Source organism: Coprinopsis cinerea (genome assembly GCF_000182895.1).
Source record: "Coprinopsis cinerea okayama7#130 chromosome 3 map unlocalized cont3.3, whole genome shotgun sequence".
Lineage (NCBI taxonomy): Eukaryota > Fungi > Basidiomycota > Agaricomycetes > Agaricales > Psathyrellaceae > Coprinopsis > Coprinopsis cinerea.
Window position 1 is genome coordinate 1,485,626 of NW_003307542.1, and position 21,913 is coordinate 1,507,538.

Below are 21,913 nucleotides of genomic sequence, written 5' to 3' on the forward strand. Positions count from 1 at the left end.
TGTGACCGACGCGTTACCAAAAAGTCACACGCAGTTGCGTCAGCTTTCCTTGAAGCGAAGGAGATCGGAGTTTGGCTCAGCTCAGCTCTTCCAGGGCAAGCCATCTTCTGGTCTACAACAACCACAACTTTCATCTTTTGGCCTACCCCCTAAATTAGTAGGCCGTCACTATCAGTCACAGTCTCAACCTTCTCCTCGACGCCGTCGTCGACGATGAAGATCGTTCACAAATCAAAGAAGCCGGTTCCGCCAGTAAGTCTTGCAAATTAGTTTTGTCCAGCGCGTCAGGGAGCTCATCTGACCCCCCAAAACAGCCGCCCCAGGTAGCGGAATTTATCAAGAGAACGCTAAAGGCATCCAATGAAGAGCTTACCGCCATTTTATCTGAAGTCGACGTCTGGAAATGGCCTCGTTCAGATCTCAACGCCTGGATTAAGGTCCTCAACAAGTTTGACGCCGTTTTGGAGGAGATCATCGCGGAATATGACCTCGACAAACTCCAACTCAAGACTTTCTCGCCCTCCACAAAACGCCTTGTTTCCGAAATCCTGCGCTTCAAGCGTTTATTGATGGAAAATTCCACGAATAGGAAGACCTATAATTCATACGACGTGCGCCTGCCCCAATCATTCTATCCTTTGGGTTACTAATATCTTTCGTCATATAGCGATTGAACAGTCTTTTGTTCACTTCGGATCTCGACATCCTTCTCTTGACGCTGAATCTTCTACTTCGCCCCGCCCAGCAATATTCCGCACAACCAGCCGTCTCGCATGCACTCAGCCTTTCATCGGGTCGATTGCAATCCCTCGCAAAGAAATGGCCCCATGTACGAGAATATGGCGCAGGCCTGGTGGACCTCGTTTCCCCCAAGGGTGATGCAGAAGTCGAAAGCTTGCCGGTGGAAGCTCGCGAAGTAAACATGACCTTCTATCGAACGGATGGTGGTGAAAAGACCGACCAAGAACCACAAAGTTCTACTCCTGCCGTTCCTGAAACCCCTCGTAAAGGCGCTGCACCATTCCCCTCCTCTGAAGCGGTCAATGTCCATATTGACGAGCGAGAAGTCCTGGCCAAGCCCGCTATGGAGGTTCTCGCCGATGCAGTTAAGACTTACAAAGTCCCAGACAAAGAGAAGTTTGAGATTCTCTGTCGAATCAGAACCGCTGCAGCTTTAGATAAAGGTCGCCGGGAGGACCGAGAGAAGTTGCTCACCGCCAGACTATTGGCCATCGCCATCTATTGCCACACACATGCTGAAAGCCGGGCATCGTCTACCCTCTTCGTCTACGAGCCGGATCTCATCATCCACATCGCCGAACTCCTTCAAGTTGACAATGGTGTCCCTGTCGGTGTCCAGACTGCTGCTATTGCCGCATTGGACGCTCTTGCAAGATACCGTAACAAGCTCCAAGAGGTTCTGACTGCCGTAAACGCAGCTATCAACCATGGAATCCTGATGGGCCTCTTCCGCAAGACCGTCAATGACCTCCCCCATGCAGACTCGACCATCCCCCAGTCATTCGTCGACGCTTTGCTGGGCTTCTTAACATACATCGTTTCGCATCAATCGGGGAGCAGTATGGTCGTCGGAGCCGGTTTGGTTCCCTTGCTCATCCAACTCATTGAAAACAGAAGTCCAACACGATTGACCACCACTTCGAAGACGATGCAATTGTTGGACAATGTTCTGTACAGTGCCCCGACCGGCTTCCACCTCTTTACTACAGCCCGGGGTCTGGATACGTTGGTGGAGAGAATTGAGGTACGAATATGACGTCTCGTCGTCGAACCGTTACTCACCGCCCCCATAGTACGAAGTCGACTATGATATTCAGACTTATGGAGACCCGAAGACTGTGTCGTCAGCCGAAGATGGTTAGAATGTCCTCTCTACACTGTCATTGGGTGCTGACTGAACTATTCCTAGTTGATATTCCCATCGCTCGGATTGCCGTTTTGAAGCACATGTTGCGCTCCATGCACCGAATGATGCAGTCGGCGGGAACAGCTGAAGGCCTTCGAAACTTGATCAATATGTCCCTTTTGAAGACCGTTAAGAAGATCATTGAATACAGAGGGCTTTTTGGGCCGACAATCCTTCCCTTTGGTGAGTGACATTCGCTGTTCACGTTTCTTCCCTCCCTGAGATGTTTTCAGCCATCAATATCATGACCACTTTCGTGCATAACGAGCCAACATCGTTGACCATCATCCAAGAAGCAGGGCTTCCCGAAGCCTTCTACAACACCATCGAAGCAGGAATCGAACCTGCTATCGAGGTAATTCAGTTAACTAAATGGTTGAAGCGAGGTCACTAACTGTAAACAGGTCATCCAAGCAATTCCAAACGCTATCGGGGCCCTGTGTCTGAACGAAGTTGGTCAGGCACAGCTCGCCAAGCGACCGAGTATCATCCCTGCTGTCTTCTCTCTGTTCACCTCCGAACGCCACCTCAAGGTTCTGAATGACAAGGAGAACGCTGTTCTCATTGGTACCGCCATTGACGAGTTGATTCGACACCATCCTAGCCTCAAGGCACCGGTCTTCTCTGCGCTCAAATCTGCGCTAAGTCGCATCGAAGAACTTGGGTTGGAATATGTCGTTCCCTCGAACCTCACGCAGTGGTACCAACTGCGACCAGTACCATCTGAAAGCGCATCTACTGGCGATGCAGCAATGGACATCGATGAACCAACGGAGACCAAAGAGTCAAGCCCAGAAGCGACAGAGGACGACACTGTTGCGGAGGACGAGAACTCCAAATCTCATGATAGTATCATCGTGTCCTACCTCGATGTTATTGGGAGGGTGAGCCACCAACATGTTCTTTGATAACGAATCAGTCTAACCTGTTGTAGTTTTTGGAAGGTCTATTCCAACACACGCCCCACTGCAGGGACTTCATTTCGATCACTGATGGCCTCAACCGACTTGGAAGGATGACGAGTTTACCCTGTTTGCCCTATGACTTCGCAAACAGTGTCGCTTCAGATTCTATGGTCCAGGTCATGAGGACTTTGGCTGAGGTTGCAACGAACGACACGATCCAACACCTGTCCAAGCTCGTCAAGGAATCGCTTGATGAGACGGCTGATTTCTGGAAAACACCGTCCCACGAATCCAAGCTTATTTCTCTGATTGACCTTGCCGGTATGTATCATACACTTCGCCTAAGGGTGTCTTAGCTCACTTTATAACCTAGACAAAGATACTGCAGCCGCCAATGCTAAATTCCGAAGTCTCGTCACCTTGCATATTCGAATCACCCTCCTTTCCGATGTTTTCTCAACGACTGGTTACGCCCACGGCCGCGCAGCAATTGGCCTTCTCCAAACGCTCATGAACAACACATCACCGGATGTCATCGCAGACTTGGGCACCCTTCACCGTGCCAGCATCTGGGAGAACATTGTTTTCAACGCCGGTCTTGCTGCCAAGAATATCGATTTAGCTTCAGCGCCTGGGGGGACACAGCTTGAAGGAGGTCCCGAGCCGCTGGATCTTGACACATTGGACCCGGAGGATACGGCCCCACCTGCTCCGGCCAGCACAACCAACGGCGTTCAACAACTTGAGCAGCCGGCCGCAGCTGCCACCACTACCACGTCTTCTTCAAGCTCCCCTACCCCACAGCCTGAGCCTCGCGTTGCGAATGCTGCCGCCATCAAGCACATCACACACGGACTCCCTAATATCCTCGCTCCTTTCTTCCAAGGTACGTGGAAGTCATTTTGAAAAGACGTGGCGACTGAGATTTGTTCTAGCCATGGTCAAGACATTTCACGCGAGAAGGAATCCCGACAGTGCCCAGAGGAAACAAATTCAAGAATCCTCAAAGATTGTTGCAGACATCATGCTCAAGCACCTCCAATATGACGTTGGTATGTGGTAGTGGCCGTTTTTTCAACCTTTTACAGGCTTTAACATGTCGTTTAGGAACCGACAGGACTTCTTCATTTGCCTACTACACGGTTGTCCTCGGCCTTTTCTCCCTTCTGTTGATTGAAGGTTAGTCCAGGGCTCTGGGTCCCCGTTATTTTCACACTGACTCGCTTTTTACCAGAGCGTCCAACCTCCACGATTCTTCACACCATCCAACTTTATGCCTTCTATCGCATCGATGGATTGGATGCCCTTTTCTCCACCACAAAGCTTTTCACTGACAGAATTGCGGAAATCACGAACAAGCCCGAAGACTTCCGTGACGATCAAGACAAGAAGGAATTGGTCCAAGCTTACGGTGGTTTGAAGGTCGTTCTCCATCTGCTCCAACCCACAATCACTGCGAAATATGTCGTGGAATCCGGTCAATCCCATCTCATCGTCACCAGGGATAAGAAGGATACAGACCCCGACTACTTCGAGCCCCATCACTTCCTTGTCAAGCTCAGAGTCGCCGCTCTCCCGCTCCTAACTTCACTTTGGCAATCAGGGTGGCTCCTTCAGGCTCCTGTCGCCGTCACACGAGCAGTCGTCCGTGCCTTATTGGAGGTGATGAAAGGCGAAGGCGAGGAGTCTAAAGGGGACACTCCTATCATCGATGGTATGCCTCACCCCGGAGGCCCCCCTCGGCCCAGTGGACCGGATGAAACCCGTATCCGTTTGCTAACGGATATGGGCTTCCCGAGATCTGCAGCAGAGCGTGCTCTGATCCGCGCCGGAAACAATGTCAATGCAGCCACCGAACTCCTCATCTCTCACCCATTCCCATTACCCCCAGATCCGGAACCCGAGCCTGCTACACCTGCTGCGGAAGGATCAGGAGAAGCTTCTGGTAGTCAGGGGACTCCCGCTGAGGGACAAGCAGCAGAGACAACGTCGACAGAAGCTCCTGCAGAGGATACAGACACCATGGCAGCCGAGCCTACGGAACCTGCTCCAAGCAACAACGCTCGGCAAGAACCAACTGGGGAATCGGTGGCTGAGGAGCAGCCTTCTGCGGAACATAGACCACCAACCCGAACCACGGAGGAATGGCGAACGATTTTGAACCAGGGCCGCGACGCCCTTGGTTCGAGTCTCAGTCGACACGGTCTCACTCTCATCGATGAACATCAACAACTGCTTTTCGACCTCTACCCAGCTTTCACCAAGGCCAGTCCAAGGCAGAAAGAGGCTATCCAACAACTCGTCGAGGATGTCAAGGATTTTTCGCCACACGCCTACGACGTCCAAGAGCAACCAATGGCGAATCGGTGCCGCTTGCTTGCATTGATCCTCACCGATTCACCTTCCGCGTTCGATGACGATCTCCGAAACACATTGATGGACAACCTATTGGCACTCCTTTCGAGCATCGCTGTGGAAAACCCACCCAAGTGGCTTGCGGGGCACCTGCTTGTCATCGAGTCCCTTTTCATCCTCTCCGACGAGCCTCGCGCTATCTCTATTCCCAGGGAAGGTGAACCCATCGAGCCACAACCCATCGCTGTGGGCCCATGTCGCCAGGCGGCCAAGCAAGTAGTATTCAAGCTGTGTTTACGGCTCCTCACCCTTGAAGAGCTCCAGTCAGACGAACTGCTATCTGTCCTTCGACTACTTGTCCTGTTCACTCGGAACAGGGAGATGGCAGATTCCCTCCTCCAGGCTGATGCTCTCGCACAGATGTTCAAGCGCCTCAAATCTTCACCTGTCAGCGGCGGCTCTTCGTACATTGCAACCATCCTTCGCCACCTCGTGGAGGATTCGTCCACTGTTAAGAACATCATGCAACAGAACATCAAGCGGTACTTCTCGCATCCTCGCACTCGCGTCGTTGAAGCCGGCACATACGTCAAGAATTGCAGTTCCATGGCCCTTCGTGATCCCGAACTTTTCATCGAAGCAACAAAGTCTCTGTGCCAGCTCAACCAACCGTATGCTATTGCCAACCACATAACACTACAGCCAGACAGAGACTCCTCAAAGGCAGCTAAGGAAGGTGAAGGATCCGAGATGCAAGTCGACAACGTCGCTTCTCCCCCAACACCGGCCATCGCACCAGCCTCCATTCACGTCGCGGAATCAACTGTTCACCTCTTGATCACCGAGCTCATTTCGTGTGTAAAGGACCTTAACGAGACACCTCACCCAGTCGAAAAACCTACAGCTGCTCCGACCTCGTCAGACGCAGCGGGTTTGTCCCCAACTGATGCCCCCATGCAGGCAGCGTCAACAACACAGAGCAGCACCGAGAAGAAATCTCCCAGTCAAGAAGAAATCCAAGACAAATACCAATATGTGTTCTTCGTCATGCAATGTCTTTCCGAGTTACTGCTGTCCTACGACTCTTGCAAGCTCGCATTCCTCTCATACTCTCCCAAGAAGAAGCTCCAAACGCCAGCAAAAGAACCAGGCAATCGATTCCGTTCGGGAACTCTCCATTTCATTCTCAATGAACTCTTGACGTTTGGGACCATCAATTTACAGCAAGCTGACAACAAGCTTCGCAACAAGATCATGCTCTGCAGTTGGGCGACGAATATGATGATTGCTCTCTGTGCTGACACCGCCGCGCCGAATCCCAGCAAGGATGTCTCAGCGGACCTCGCGTCTGTCAGGAAGTACGTCCTCGAAGCGCTTGGTCGTGCAATCAAAGACCTTCCTTCCGATGACAACCTGAACTCGAAATACGGCCGCCTTCTGGCACTTTCTGATTTGTGCAACCGCCTCCTCACCGTCCGCTTCGACAACATGCCTCCACAGCGAAAACCGGCAGAAACGTTGACGCACATTGCCAAGGTCATGCTCGAGAAGAACTTCGTCGCGACGCTGACTGCATCTCTGTCGGACGTTGACCTGAACTACCCTCATGTGCGATCGTTGGTGACAGCTATCTTGAAGCCCCTGCAGTACCTGTAAGTCGATTAGAATGCATTTAACAGTTGTGTGCCTAACTTTCCACTAGGACCAAAGTTGCGATCAAGATGAGTCACTCAGGCAAAAGGCACGATAAGGACGACGACAGTGTCATGGCGTCGTCGAGCTCTGACGAAGAAGAAGGCTTCGAGGAGCCTCGCGAGGAGACACCGGACCTCTATCGCAACTCGTCACTGGGGATGTACACCGGGGTATGTTTCCATTTTATCAACGGTTTGAGTTCCTAGTAACATAGAAATCAGGAGATGGATGACGGTCGATATCCACAAGACGAAGAAATGGACGAGGATGCGGTCGACACTGACGAAGACGTAGACATGGAATTTGGAGATGAAACCGGTAGTGAAGACACGTCCAACACCGATGACGACGACGATGAAGACGAGGGAGACGAGGAGGAGGAGGATGAAGAGGACGAGGACGACGAAATGGAGGACGAAGAACAGACTTCCGAATGGGAAGAGGTCGAGGATGATGATGAAGCTTTAGTTGAAAACGAGGGCGAAGGGGAAGAGGACGTCGGTGATGCATCTATTGTGGATGAGGAGGAAGAAATCGTCGATGATGATGACGAGGAACCGGAAGGCGAACTTGCTTGGGAGGTAGGCTGCAGTTTCTTGTTTGAGCCTCACCCGTGTTAATCGTGCATCCCAGGATGCCGGTGAAGATAGACAAGGGCTTGAAGCTATCGGAGACGAGTTCGATGAGGAGGAGGAGACGGGTGGTGAGTCTGATAAGTTCCTCCACCCACGGGGGTCTTGTATTAACAGAAACAGTAGTTCCCGTGCAGATAATCCATGAAGAAGACGAAGGCGACATGGAGTCCGACGAAGGCCCTCTCCTTGATAACGGCTTCTTCAATATGATTCCTAATTTTGAGCAGCTCATGAATGCCGGGCATGCAGGCGGATTCATCGTACAAAGGCGACATCGCGGCAATCGTAAGTCGCGGTTTCATTCACACAGATCTCCGTGTTTACTGATTGTGAAGCAGTTGATGAACACGTACACCTCTTCGGAAGACCGCGAAACGGTCCCAGTTCCAGTCCCGAGGCCATTGTTCACCCGTTGTTGCTCAACACCTCTTCGCATACTCGCTCCCTGCCCGGCCAGAGCCGAAGCTCCAGACAAGCCCAACGCATCATCGCTGCTGGGACTGGTGCCGCAGATCTTCTCCAAACCTTGGATGGCATGATAGGACCGGGAGGATTCCAACTTGTTCAGCAAGTCATGGCTCCTGGAAGTCGGGGATGGCAAGAGGCATTCCGATTGGACGTCCCTGGCTTCATGAACCTGGATCGAGGTGGTATGCCTCCTCGCCGCCACGGTATTTTCTCAACTGCGATCCGAGTAGAGCGTGCTCCACCACCGTCTGGCCACCGACATGGCAGGGAATTTGAGCCCTTGGTAACCATTCAACGATGGACAGAAGAAGCGAAGATTTTGCACGGTGAATTCGTTGCAGAGCGCGTCGCGAAATTGGTGAATCATGTTATTTTAACACTTTTGCCCGAAGCTATTGAGGCAGCCAAAAAGGCGAAGTTGCTCAAGGAGGAGGAGGCCGCTCGTCTCGGGAAGGAAAAGGAAGAAAAGGCGAAGGCTGAAGAAGCAGCGAAAAAGGCTGAAGAAGAAAGTGCACAAAAGGAGGCGGCAATGGAAGCTGAGCCGACTCGAACGCCCGACCCCTCGCCTTCGATCCACGCAGACGCCCCCGCTCCCTCGGCGGAGGCGACAGCCCAGGCAACAACGGAGGCACCATCCGAGTCTACCCAAGACCGACCTGCTGCAGATCAGCCCATGTCCGAAGAGCCGAGAACGGATGGAGATACCGAGATGGTGGATGTCCAGACTTCCGAACCCGCTCCAGAGCCTTCGGCCGCTGGTACAAGCACGGAAACAACCCAGCCTGCAGAACCCGCGGCAAGCACGTCAGCCCCTGTACAGCGCGTCACAGTCATGATCCATGGGAACCCGGTCGATATTACGGACACTGGTATCGACCCCGATTTCTTGGAGGCACTCCCTGATGACATGCGGGAAGAAGTTCTGAACCAGCATGTCCGCGACCAACGTGCAGCTCAAGTCGAACGTCCCGCCGATTCGCAAATCAGCAACGAATTCTTGGATGCACTTCCTCCGGAGATCAGAGCGGAAATTCTGCAGCAAGAGGCTATCGAGCGAGCCCGTCGGCAAGCTGAAGAGGCCGCCCCTTCTCGAGGGCCCACAGAAATTGATCCCGCCAGTTTCATCGCGAGTCTGGATCCCACCCTGCGGCAAGCAGTGCTTATGGAACAAGATGATGGCTTCCTTGCTACGCTCCCCTCACATATGATTGCAGAGGCTGAAGCGTACCGTGACGATCTCAGGCCAAGGCGTCGTTTGCATCGCGCAGCACCTCCTCGCTCAGGCCCTCCAGGAGCACAGGCTCAGCAGTCAAAACCGAAGGCGCAGCACGACGCCATCCAATTGTTGGACAAGGGCGGAGTCGCGGTCCTTGTCCGCCTTCTCTTCTTCCCCAAGGCTCTCAGAAAATCCTTCTTGTTCAGGATATTCGTTAACCTTTGCCAGAACTCAAAGACGAGGACGGAGCTCTTCAACTTCCTGTTGAGCATCCTGCAAGATGGCACTGGTGACCTCGCCGCTGTCGACAAAAGCTTCGCCCAGATGTCCGTCCGTAGCTCGAAGCCACAGACTCCAAAATCAGTCTCTAAGCAAAAACCTAGTCCTGATTATCTCGCGGCCCTCTCACTTCCAGCATCCCAAATAGAAGCCTTCCCCGACCTCGTTGCCAAGAAGTGCCTCGACGCTCTTACCTACATTGTCACCGCTAACCCACATGCATCTTTGTTCTTCCTTACTGAACACGAACTACCCGCCGGTCTCAGGAAAGCGCCGAGTAAAAAGGGCAAGGGCAAAGAGAAGCAGGCTCCTCAATCGCATTATCCCATCGTCCTCCTCCTTGGACTTCTTGACCGGAAAGCTCTTCTCCGAACTCCTGCAATCATGGACTCCGTTGTCAATCTCCTGGCTTCTGTGACCAAACCCCTTACTGAACTCAAGGATCGCTCCGAGAGTGCAGATGCCTCTGCCCCGAAGGATGCTCAGGTTGAGGTAGCACCCGCAACTCAACAGGACTCTTCCCCGACGCAACCAACTGAGACTTCCGCTCCGTCGTCCACAACCGCGCCCTCATCCACGCCAGCTGCAACCTCAGAAGGCCCTCGTCCAGGTACGTGTAGTATTAATCGTGGTCATAGACGGTCCAACTAAAGGTGGTATCTAGAAACGTCAACGGCTCAACAACAGTCGACTGCTGAACCTAAGATTGAGACTGTTGAAGAGAAGGTTCTCCTTGCCAACCCCCCTCAGATTCCCCACGCAGTGCTGCGTCTAATCGTCAACATCCTCACCGTTGGCGAATGTCCAGCCAAGACGTTCCAGCAAAGCATGAACCTGATCCAACACCTGTCCTACATCTCCGATGCCCGTGATGTTATTGCCCAGGAGCTGCGGACGAAAGCTCAAGAATTCGGTCGTGTCCTCATTGCTGATCTTGAGCAGTTGATGCAAACTCTCCAGTCTGAGAACACCGACGCAATGACAAGCTGCATCTCGACGAAGTTCTCCCCGGCGTCATCAACACAGGCCAAACTTCTCCGCGTCCTCAAGACCATCGAACACATGTACTCGCCTAAATCGTCGTCCGCCACCGACGAGAAGAAACGAGAACAAGATATCGAGAAGGTTCAGAACATTTACGAATCGTTCAACTTCTCGGGTTTGTGGAGGAAGCTCGGAGACTGCTTAGGGCTTGTGGGTGCCAAGCCAGAGACTGAACACATTGCCACTGTCCTCCTCCCACTCATCGAATCACTCATGGTCGTCTGTCAGCACGTTGGTACCAAGGCAGGGCAGTCCACTACAACCACTCGTGCAGCCCGAGGTTCGATGTCACCGAGAGCGCCGACATCAGCAAGGGAGGCCATGGAAGAGTTATTCATCTCCTTCACTGACAACCACCGCAAACTTCTCAATCTCATGGTTCGCAATAACCCGAGCCTAATGAGCGGATCGTTCTCGCTCCTGGTTAATAATCCTCGCGTTCTCGACTTCGATAACAAGAGGAACTACTTCAACCAGCAACTCCACAAGCGGCCATCTGACGGACGGGAGCATCGACATACCTTGCAACTCAACGTTCGCCGTGCACGAGTCTTCGAGGATAGCTTCCAGCATCTCCAGAGGAAAACGGGCGACCAGATCAAGTACGGTAAACTCAACGTGCGGTTCTACGACGAGGAAGGTGTGGATGCTGGTGGCGTCACGCGAGAGTGGTTCCAAATCCTCGCCAGGCAAATGTTCGACCCCAATAACGCATTGTTCCAACCTTGCGCTGCCGACAAGCAAACCTATCAACCTAACAAGAACTCTTGGGTTAACCCAGAGCACTTGTCGTTCTTCAAGTTCGTCGGACGGGTTATTGGCAAGGCTATCTTCGATGGTCGGCTCTTGGATGCTTACTTTGCCAGGAGTTTGTATCGTCAGCTGCTGGGCAAGCCTGTGGACTACAAGGATGTGGAATGGGTCGATCCCGAATATTACAAGTCGCTGTGCTGGATCTTGGAAAACGATCCTACTGTTCTTGATCTGACGTTTAGCGTGGAGGCCGATGAGGTATGTATAATTGGTTTTAACAAAGCAAGTGCGAAGCTCACTTCGCTTTTCTAGTTCGGCGTCAACCGCGTCATTCCTTTGAAGGAGGGAGGGGATCAAATCCCTGTCACTCAGGAGAACAAGCGCGAATTCGTTCAACTATCCGCTCAATATCGACTTTACTCCTCCATCAAGGAGCAAATCGAGAACTTGTCGGCAGGGTTCTATGAAATTGTCCCGAAGGACCTCATCACCATCGTAAGTAGTGGCCCACGTCCCCATTGCATTCAATCGCTCAATTCGATCAATAGTTCAATGAACAAGAGCTCGAGCTGCTCATCTCCGGTACTCCTGACATCGATGTGGATGAATGGCGCGCTGCGACCGACTATGTTGGCTACACTAGCTCCGACCCTAACATTGTTTGGTGGTGGAGAGCGCTCAAGTCCTTCAACCGAGATGAGAGGGCCAAGGTCCTTAGTTTCGCGACAGGTACTTCAAGGGTGCCATTGAACGGTTTTACGGATCTGCAAGGCGTCCAGGGTGTCCAACGCTTCTCAATACATCGTGCTTATGGCGAGAATGACCGTCTCCCTCAGGCTCATACCTGTGAGTACAAACCTTTTGCTCCCGTGGAATCTCTTGATATTGACAGTTTGCACCCAGGCTTCAACCAGATCGACCTTCCACAGTATTCGTCGTATGAGATGTTGCGGCAGCAATTGCTGCTTGCCATCAATGAGGGAGGGGAGGGCTTCGCATTCAGTTAATTTTCTTTTCGTTCGCTCTTTCCAGGCCTTGCAAGGAAGAATATCATAAGTCAGTATCGCAGTTGTAGCAGTATCTCTAGCAGCACTCTTTAGACAATTCTCTCAAAATCATGTGTACTACCAAGAACTACATAGCTTTCCAATTTACACTTTTTGATCCTCCGGCTCTTGGCACTGGCAGCAGCGATGGGAACCCGGTCATTGAATTGCCGGAGGTTTGACCGTTATATCTACCCCGCAATTGAAATGAATACCTCCTTCATCCCCACATTCACTACCAACCCGTTTATCCTCCAAGATGCGTGGCTACGTTGTCAGAGAGCTTGCACACCCCTCCAAGATCCCCCTGTCCCACGACCTTCCTGAGCCCACAGCGTCTGGAAAACAGGTCGTTGTCGACATTTACTCAGCAGGTCTCAACTTCTTTGACGTTCGTTTTGTCTTTCTTCACGCACCGATTCCAGATGTTGAATATGCATCGACATATAGATTCTCCAAGCACAAGGAAAATATCAACACAAGCCACCTCTTCCCTTCACCTACGGCACCGAATTTGCTGGTCGAATTGCACACAACTCCCCTATTCCCGCTGGATGCCCCTACAAGGCTGGAGACCGGGTGTTTGGGGCTCAGACCGGAGCATTTGCGGACAAGGTTGCTGTGGATTGGGACAAATTGATCCCTCTTCCTGACAATATCTCGTTCGACCAAGGCGCCGGTGAGTAGTCGCATTGAACGAGATTCTAACATACGGACTGACCCTAAGATAGGTTTGTATGTCACCTGGCCAACGAGCTACGAGGCTTTGGTGGGACGTGCAGAGCTGAAGCCTGGTACGTAGTCATCACTCACATTCCTCGCTCTTGCCGCTGAGTCCAAGCGAAAGGCGAATGGGTACTCGTGACGGCCGCTGCTGGAGGCGTTGGCATCGCGGCGGTTCAGCTCGCTAAAGGTATTGATGAAGTCCATTCTTTCTAGTCAACAGACAAGCTCAGTGTCCATTTTCCAGCCCTTGGCGCCAAAGTCATCGCTGCCGCCGGCTCAGAAGCGAAGATTGAAGTGGCAAAGAAGTTTGGCGGTGCAGACTATGGTATCAACTACACCAAACCCGGATGGCAGAAGGAGATCCTCGCCTTGACCAAGGGGCACGGTGTCGACGTCATTTATGACCCCGTGGGTTTGATCAATGGTACGTTGCCTCCAGATTTTTCGTGGCTTGCAAGTCGAATGACTCTTCGGCGTCCAGACTGCCTCAAGTGCATCGCATGGAAGGGTCGCGCTTTGGTTATTGGATTCGCTGGTGGAACTATTGAAAAGGTTCCCATGAACCTCGTTCTCCTCAAGAACGTCTCCATCGTTGGTCTCCACTGGGGTGCTTATACCCGTGAGTTTCACGACGACCTCCACTGTCATCACCCGCTAACCTCCCTGATAGAGAAAGAGCCTTCGAGAATCCCTGTCGTCTGGAAGGATATTCTCAATCTCTTCGCCTCTGGTCGCACGAAACCCGTCGTCTACACCGAAGTTTGGCCTCTCGAAAAACTCGTTGACGGTCTCGTTGCTTTGGAACGCCGTGAAACATGGGGCAAGGTGGTCATCAAAGTACGGGAAGACGATACACCCAAAACCAGGCTATAGTCGCCTGTCTACGAGAAGGTCATCGATTGTAAATATTTTCAAAGGACATTGTTGAATAGCTCTAATATGACATAGAAGCATACTCTGCCCAGAACTCTTCCTCGTGTGCGAGGTTGCGTTCCAACTCCTTTTTGTCTAGAGCATCTTCCTCTTCGACCTCCTTCAGAAGTCCCTCTTCATCCTCGACCATGAGGTCGTCTGCATCATGCGTGCGGTAAACCGGTGGAAGGTAGACATGGGGTGGATTGAGATCGTTATGCAGTGCGTAGTCGCATGGGAAAGCGGTTTCTTTGGGCTCCTCGTCGACGTCAGGGACGTCTTCCATAGGCTCGTCCAAAAGTTCCGCAAAGTAACGCTGTCGATCGAGTAACCTAAGACCCACTATCTCGAGCGCGAGCTTGATATTTTCGACGGGAATCTATGAATGTCAAATTAAGACACGAGAGAAGAGGATGCAAGCAATGAAACGCACAAATTCCTTGTCGGCCGGCCTCCAAACTTTACTCTTCCGCTTGTACGCATTTTGCTGCTCGGTGATAGTCACAGCTCGGTGAATGACCTCGGTGACGAACTCAACAGTGATTCCAGTCAATAATCGTATCACATCTGCCGAGACTGCTACTGCCTCCTCTCCATCCTCTCCTGCCTCCTCCTCGCGGTAGCCGGAAGTAAAGATACTGCCAGTTCAGTAACACATGGAGGAAGAAAGAGTGGTTGTCGTGGTTAGTTTGAACAGGTGGAACGGAAAGGCAGTGAGACACGACACTTACTTGATCAATTTTGAGAGTACACTGAGATGGAAGAAACCGATCCCTTCCCCGTGGATGGTTGGGGCATCGATCCCAATGTCGAGGAGCTGTTGCTTAGCCTTGTAAATCGCAGTTAATCCACCTTTGTTGCGATGAGCATATTCCTCGCCATCCTGAGGAACCGAATTGGCTTCGGCATCGTCCATCCCCTCATCGTCGTCCTCAGAAGGGGAAGACTCTGATGGAGATACACTCGAATTGCGAGATACAGTCGATGGGGGTTCCGAGTATTCCCTCTTGTCTGTCCTTCTTTTCGACGTCGCAGGCCTTCGCGGTTTTCTCTTTCGGCCGGGACGCAGCTTGACAGAGGTCACATCAACACTTCGACCCGCCTTCAACGCACGCTGTCGTCTCATATATAGCCTCTTTTGTAGCCGGCGGCGAGCCTTGGGTGAGAGGTCCACAGGAATGGCATCCTCTTCGTCTTGCTCCGAATCTTCATCGTCCTTCTCCTCCCCCTCTCCCCTTCTTCGCCCTTCTTCTTCGCCTACATTTCCTTTTTCTCCCTCCTCGCAAATTTGCATGGCCACCGGGTGCGGAGGTTGTATACCCGGGTGGCCATGATTAGACACCGAAGTCGAAGCTACAGTTGCTTCTACGACTGGAGGCGAAATGGTGGCGCCTTGGGCAGCAACAACCAAGTGTGCCGATGTCGAACTAGTAGCAACATTTTTGGCAGTAGCGGCGTGGCGAGAAGGCGTTGTTGGAGGCGATAACGAAGTAGAACGAGCACTTCCTCCCTGCTCGTCTGCCACCTGAAACTTGGACTTTATCTCATCAGGAACGACGCTGAGCTCCATGCTAGCATCCTCTGCTTCGCGTAACATTGTTTCCATCGCTTCCAATTCGATACAGGTGAAGACTTTGTCCGAGGTCAGGAGCTGAGATGGATCGTGTTCGTCATCAGAATCATCGTCGCTGCTGCTATCCGAGTTGCTGTCGTTGCTAGCGCTGCTGTTCCGGTCGTTGTAGTCGGAACGTTCCTTTAGGCCTTGTTCTTCGTCGTCCTCGTTTTCCGACTGCTGCTCGTCTATCGATGTCAGGAGTCGCGCCTGGAGCTCCTCAAACTCGACCCAGTCACTCGACATCTCCATAGCACCCTCCATCCATAGTCGTCCCACCTTGTAGTCTCGACCGCCTCCTACGCTCTTCCCCCTCTCCTGTTCACACAATCTATCCTTGTTCCGTTGCGCAGCAGCAGCCTGTTCGAGCGCATCCAAGTAGACACACACATCCACCACGTTCTTCGTCTTGATGCTCGCCGCAATGAGGTCAGGCCGAAGACGCGAGTACCTATTCAGGGCTTGAAAAAATGCGTCCTTCTCCTGTGCCGTCCAGAAACCCGTGGGTGGAATGAAAGAAGGCTGTAAACCATCGTCATCTTCTTCGTTATCTTCGACAGTTGCTGTTGGTTGCTCTGGAAGTCGTCCTAGCACCCGAGCGCGGGTCTCTTCGACATGTTGTTGGTACAGCTGCCAGTACGGTCGGTGGACCTTGTTGGGGACAATCCTTCTTCCCATCGAATTAAACGATTGTAGAGCATATCATGAAAGGTTTCCAAGTCGAATACGGCTTCATGGATCATAAAAATGAGCGACGAATCGAATGGCACGCGTCGAAGGGACGACCGGCGACATTTGCGTCAGAAACAAGAACCCTTCAAAATTGTTCCCAGAGAAATTTCCCACGCTCAATGTCGATCAGAAAACAAGCGCCCACTCACCAGCGCCTTGGCGCCTTTTCATAACTAGGAACGAAAAGAACGGCTCAAACCTGGCTCGAGACATTGAAGTGACTGAAATTATAATGCAATAAAATAGGACAATGTACACAACATAGGGGTAGTGTTACTTGAATATGTTCAGAATGCGTGCATGGTCCAAAATTCCAAAACCGCAGTGCTTAGTATCGACAGGGTAGGAGCAATTCCACGAAGAAGCAAAGGTATTGGGGGAGAATAATTTAAGAATAGCCAGTTCCTTTGATATCGGAAACGGGCACCTTCAATCCCTACATTGACATTATTACAGGTTCGCCAGTGGTTCCCGACCTGCTGTCCCATTCGCCTGTCGAAGCTCCCAATGGCGTTTGGCAAGCTTCCTCAGCTCCCCTTTAATAATTTTGCCTGAAGGGGTCCTCTCTTCGTGGATGTCGGAGGTGTTAGTCATTGAAAGAAGATGCATGATGTCATGACTTACCAAACGGCATGTTGTGCATAACTATCATCACTGGGACCGCGTACCGAGGGAGTCTATAATAAGATGGATCGGTCAGTTTGCTCATTCAGCCCCTTTACCGTCGGGAAATTCAAGCCGATAGGAAAGCGAATGAATAAGGGTCCAGACCCACCTAGTGCGAACCTGAGAGATAAGTGCACCCTCGGTAATGCTCGATTGGAACACTGGCTTTATTGACACAACAGCAGCCACCAGCTCTCCTAGACGTTCGTCTGGTACTCCAACCGCGGCCGCTTCATGAACCCTCGGATCAGCATACAGCGCATTCTCCACAGACACGGAATCCTGTTCCAGAAACGAACGAGTCCACCAGAAGAGGGTTGGTCAGTCGCATGTCAACGTTCGGAAGCAGAGAGAACCGCTACTCACGATATTCTCTCCTCCTCTTATAATTATATCTTTAACTATGGGCGTGGGTAGCCGTCAGCATGAGATGCAAATGGCCGACTTGGCGACAATTGAAAGAACCCACTTCTGTCCTTGATGTAGAGGAACCCCTCTTCGTCTAGGTAGCCAAGATCCCCCGTCTTCAACCATCCATCCGCGGTTATCACCTTCTGCGTCGCATCTTGGATTTCAATTAGTACATTTGCCGTAACCAATTGTCTCCAGCGCAGGCTACTAGCTAGTAGACCGTTCATCATGCCGACTTACCAGGATCGCGCCAATAGCCTTTCATTACATTAGGTCCGCGCCTAGTAGGTCCAGAAGGAAAGGATCCAGAAGTCAGAAGCAGTTCGCTTTCGGAATAGAGGCTGGGGAAGACGATGGACTTACAGCCACACTTCTCCGACGGAACCAGGCGGCACGCTGACTCCGTTGTGAACAATCTGGATGTCATTCACCGGAGAAGCTCTTCCTCTGTGAATTGAAAAGCAGATTTAACGACAAGATCGAGAGAATAGACGGAAAGGGAAAACGGACGTGCTTGTGGGTCTGAGAATATAGTCTTCACCAGCGGCCTGAAGATGTCCTGTAAGATACTACATGCAACGGAGAAACAGAAACCATGCTTACGGAGACGGCTATTGAATTTGTCTCTGTAAGCCCGTATCCTTGGATCCTGGAGGTGGGTCTAGATGAGTTCAATGGGCCATTGACCACGGAATGAACACGAACATAGTTGCACTTGGGAAAGCTTTACGTGCCCTCGGGACCAGCGAATCGGGCGCAGGAGCGCCGCCGAATAGTAGTCCTTCTAGTTTATGGCCAACCAAAGAACTTTCTATCAGGTCCGACACCATAGAGGGGACCCTGACAATCTCAGTTAAGTGGGAGTTTATAGAGTAAAGTTTACGCGATGACATACCCTCCTGCTACGGTTACATTCTCTCGCCGGATAAGCCTTGGGGCAATGGGTCAGGCGACTGCATTTGTGCTCGGAGACCAAAAGCCTACCTGACGCCTAGGGTTGAAACACAGGGGTTAGGTACTGCTCCGCGAGGAGAATGAAACAGGGATGGAACGAACCTTCCTCGACGTCCCATTTCCTCATTAGAACGATTTTCATGCCAGTCATAGTAGCCATCATCTAGAAGGGACGATTAGAGACGAGGCTAGAGTCACGGACGCGAACAGACCGAGTATGAAGTCGATCCGGTAACATGGAATAGCGGTACCGCCACAAGGGCGGCTTTTTGTGGACATGATTTGGTCATGGGCGAAGGAAGGTCTTCACCGCGCCTTAGAGCAGCCCGGAACCCACCCACTAGAACCTAGATAGTGGGATTAGCCGAGACCAGACGTCAAGGTAGTTATGACTGGTACATTCAAGACGTTGGTTAAGAATTGACGTTGAGTGCTTAAAACACCTTTGGGCAATCCTGTCGTTCCTGGAACACTCGGGTCAACGAATTTAAAAAACCGGTGATCCGAGCTCAAAGTGCGCTCACCAGAGGTGAAGATTATGGTTGCATTGTCTTCTGGCTCGATGTCGATATCGCTTCGCAGATCGTCGACGGTTGAAGTGGGGAGGACAGTATTTAGGATGTCATGAAATGAATGCATGCCTTCGAACCTAGTCTGCGGCGGGGAGATAACGACGAACTGGCTATCCCATCGGACAGCTTCGTCGAGGATCAGAGGCTGTAGAAGAATGGCGCGCTCGCTGTCGAGAAAGACGAGCTTGCAACCAGTATGAACGAGACAATGACGTAGAGGACCGATTGGCAGCCATCTGAGAGTGATTTCGATTGGTGTTCAAGAGGGGGATAAAAGCGAATCACTTACGCGTTGGCAAGGACCGCTACGGCGCCTATGAGATCTGGAAGCGAGTAAGTTGTGAAGTTTGGATGGCTCAAGCTAATCAAACACGTACGACAGGCCCAGAAGACAATGAGAAACTCTGGGCAGTTGCGGGAGCAAATGCCTATCCTATCACCTGGAGCAATGTTAAAAATAGGATTGGGAAAGAGGAGAGGGAGACTGACCTTTCTGGATAGCGAAAACACGACGGAGAATCTCGGCCACCTTAAGGACGTGATCATGTACCTGGGCGTAGGTTAAACGCTGATCCTCATAGACGATGTAGGTGTCCTGGGCATAGTTGGCGACGGCTGCAAGCCAAAATTCGCGCAGGGAGGGCCACAGGTTTTTGTAGACGCGTTGAAGCCTGCCATCGACGAGGACGGTGTCGAGGGCGTGGAGGTTTCCGCCGGCGCAGAGAATGGCCTCGACTAGGGGAGACGCTGTTGTAAGAAAGACGTGGACGTCGTGTGGGACGACGAGCAGAACATACCTTCTTGCAGCGAGCGAGTTGGTGGGAGAGCTTGCATCTGAAAGGAATCGGTTGTGGTAAGGCATTGGTGCGAGAACCTTTTAAAAGTCGGAAAACGACTGTCAGAAGTGGGTTTTCCGTGGAGTCCGCGGGGGGCGCCTATACACGATTTTTGAGGGAAATATGGGTGAACGGGTTCCGAATCTTTCTGCCGAAAGGGGCAGGACTTGAGATCTCTCAATTCATCAGGCAGACGACGTTGAGACTGTCGTCCTTGCGGCTATACCACCTGCCACAACCTCCCACTCACTCAACTGACATCTTCAGTATCTGTCCCTTCACCAACCTTTTGTCTTTGAAAACAGTGCCAATCTTGGTCCATAGTCGAAGCATGCGGTCCCAAAATACTGCATTATGCCTTTTGGAGGTGCCAGTCGGGTTCTCACCGACTACGAGCCTTCTCCTTTACTACTAGTTCGGTCCTAGTATACTCGATCAGGCCAAGCCGACATACCACTGACATCTCCAACCAAGCGCCCACGATAACCTTCACACTCGAGTGTGGGCACGAGAACAGCCTGTTCACACCCCTTGTACAAAGACACACTCAATTCCCTTGTCAACATTCTCCATACGTTGGCCATATTCCATCCTCGTTCCCCGCATTCTACGGTGGACGGGCCAGGAGACCATCTTGAAAAGGAAACCAGCGCGCTTATTACGTAACCAGCCGCTCTTATTCTCATTCCACCACCATGAACTCGACTGATTCAGAGCCCATTGTCCGCGTACGTGAAGTCAAGAAGGACAAGGTCAACTTTGTCCTCGAAAATGTAGACCTTGCGTATGTATCCTAACACCTATCTATTCGATTCACATATTCAACCCCCAAAAGTTTCGCCAACTCCTTCAGGCGCGTCGTCATGGCCGACATTCCAACTGTTGGTGCGCTACCCTTTCTTTGTCGTCCTCGTCGACGCGAACAGTGCTGAATATCGTCAAGCCATCGATCTTGTCGAGTTTGAGGCAAACACCTCTGTGCTACCCGACGAATACATTGCCCACCGACTCGGTCAGATCCCTCTAATAAGCACAAACTGCGACGAAGCCATTCGATACACTCGAGTGCGTAGTGGCAACATCTCTGTCCATATCTCTGCTTAAACTGCTCCCAGGACTGCACATGTCTCTCACAATGCTCCTACTGCGCTGTCCAACTCCGCCTCGACGTCGCCTGCAACGATGACACCACCATGGAAGTCACGAGCAACCACCTCGAGGTTGTTCCCCTCGACGACTACATGCAAGAGGAAATCCAACACGGAGAGGAAAAAGCAAAGCGAACCCAGTGGTTCGGTCATCCAGTGGGCAAAAGTGTGGCTCATTATTGCTACCCAATGCTTCATTTATTGATCAATCCTTGCAGACGAACCTGGCACTCCCCCAGTCCTGATATGCAAGATCCGCAAAGGCCAGGAACTCAGAGTGAAATGTATCGCTAAAAAGGTGTGTTCGTCGACCACACTCTCTTTCCATCTCTCTCAAGACTCAACCTGCTCTTACCCCCACAGGGCATTGCCAAAGAGCACGCCAAATGGTCTCCCTGCTCGGCCGTCTCCTTCGAATACGACCCCTACAACAAACTCCGCCACACATCTTACTGGTACGAAAGCGACATCCAAGCCGAATGGCCCCTCTCCGAAAACGCCCAAGAGGAGGAACCACCACGGGACGATGAGCCATTCGACTTCAACGCGAAACCTAACAAGTTTTATCTCGAAATTGAGACGGATGGGAGTTTGGCACCGCAGGATGTAGTGGAGAAGGGATTGAATGAGCTACAAGCCAAGTTGGCAAATTTGATTTTGGGTTTGAAGGAGCCGACCGACGAGGATATGGGCGGGGGTGGTGCAGGCGGGCCAATGCCTGCTTGGGGAGCACCTGCTGCTGCACCCGCTGAGTCAACTTGGGGAACCGCTGGATCCTCATGGCCCGGAGGAAGCAGTCCAGGTAGGGGAGGCGCAACGAGTGCATATAGTTCGAGTCCGGGCACTGGTGGATCTGGATGGGGCGGAGGTGCGGCTTCAGGCTGGGGAAGCCCAGAACGACAAGTTGGCTCTTGGACTGCTTGAGCGTAGACACAGCAATTGTTATTTCATTAATCGATACGAGCGTGTTACTAGTTTAGTTGGGTACATGCAAGAAAATGCTAGATATCATATGAGATGG

General features: G+C 51.8%; 5 protein-coding genes across 5 annotated transcripts; 3 read left to right on the forward strand and 2 right to left on the reverse strand.

The window, feature by feature from the left end:
* Positions 1–213: 213 nt before the first annotated feature.
* On the forward strand, positions 214–12,284 carry CC1G_01887 (Huwe1 protein; the record flags this gene model as incomplete). The annotated part of the gene is made up of 22 exons (XM_001830199.2): positions 214–252; positions 324–611; positions 668–1,765; positions 1,815–1,878; positions 1,931–2,110; positions 2,161–2,282; positions 2,332–2,811; positions 2,862–3,153; positions 3,206–3,718; positions 3,768–3,884; positions 3,940–4,011; positions 4,067–4,546; positions 4,640–6,839; positions 6,890–7,052; positions 7,104–7,463; positions 7,516–7,585; positions 7,641–7,802; positions 7,856–10,090; positions 10,145–11,535; positions 11,590–11,772; positions 11,826–12,123; positions 12,181–12,284. The coding sequence occupies 22 exons, from the start codon at positions 214–216 to the stop codon at positions 12,282–12,284; spliced, it is 10,911 nt and encodes a 3,636-aa protein (XP_001830251.2).
* A 264-nt stretch (positions 12,285–12,548) lies between these two features.
* Positions 12,549–13,922, forward strand: CC1G_01888 (alcohol dehydrogenase; the record flags this gene model as incomplete). The annotated part of the gene is made up of 7 exons (XM_001830200.2): positions 12,549–12,714; positions 12,774–13,002; positions 13,055–13,117; positions 13,171–13,236; positions 13,294–13,473; positions 13,531–13,668; positions 13,720–13,922. Exons 1-7 carry the CDS (start codon positions 12,583–12,585, stop codon positions 13,920–13,922), a joined length of 1,011 nt encoding a protein of 336 aa, XP_001830252.2. The 5' UTR covers positions 12,549–12,582.
* Positions 13,923–13,983: 61 nt separating this feature from the next.
* CC1G_01889 (hypothetical protein) lies at positions 13,984–16,251 on the reverse strand (the record flags this gene model as incomplete). Its single annotated transcript, XM_001830201.1, has 3 exons — positions 13,984–14,340; positions 14,395–14,599; positions 14,693–16,251. The coding sequence occupies 3 exons, from the start codon at positions 16,249–16,251 to the stop codon at positions 13,984–13,986; spliced, it is 2,121 nt and encodes a 706-aa protein (XP_001830253.1).
* A 504-nt stretch (positions 16,252–16,755) lies between these two features.
* On the reverse strand, positions 16,756–19,770 carry CC1G_01890 (hypothetical protein; the record flags this gene model as incomplete). The annotated part of the gene is made up of 19 exons (XM_001830202.2): positions 16,756–16,871; positions 16,930–16,982; positions 17,081–17,253; positions 17,338–17,372; positions 17,441–17,536; positions 17,623–17,663; positions 17,746–17,829; positions 17,893–17,930; positions 17,986–18,031; positions 18,088–18,222; positions 18,278–18,313; positions 18,367–18,373; positions 18,439–18,499; positions 18,549–18,683; positions 18,736–18,800; positions 18,861–19,144; positions 19,198–19,231; positions 19,286–19,348; positions 19,398–19,770. The coding sequence occupies 19 exons, from the start codon at positions 19,768–19,770 to the stop codon at positions 16,756–16,758; spliced, it is 1,875 nt and encodes a 624-aa protein (XP_001830254.2).
* A 669-nt stretch (positions 19,771–20,439) lies between these two features.
* Positions 20,440–21,816, forward strand: CC1G_01891 (DNA-directed RNA polymerase II polypeptide; the record flags this gene model as incomplete). Its single annotated transcript, XM_001830203.2, has 6 exons — positions 20,440–20,528; positions 20,598–20,629; positions 20,688–20,809; positions 20,860–21,058; positions 21,111–21,190; positions 21,256–21,816. 6 exons carry the CDS (start codon positions 20,440–20,442, stop codon positions 21,814–21,816), a joined length of 1,083 nt encoding a protein of 360 aa, XP_001830255.2.
* Positions 21,817–21,913: the final 97 nt, after the last annotated feature.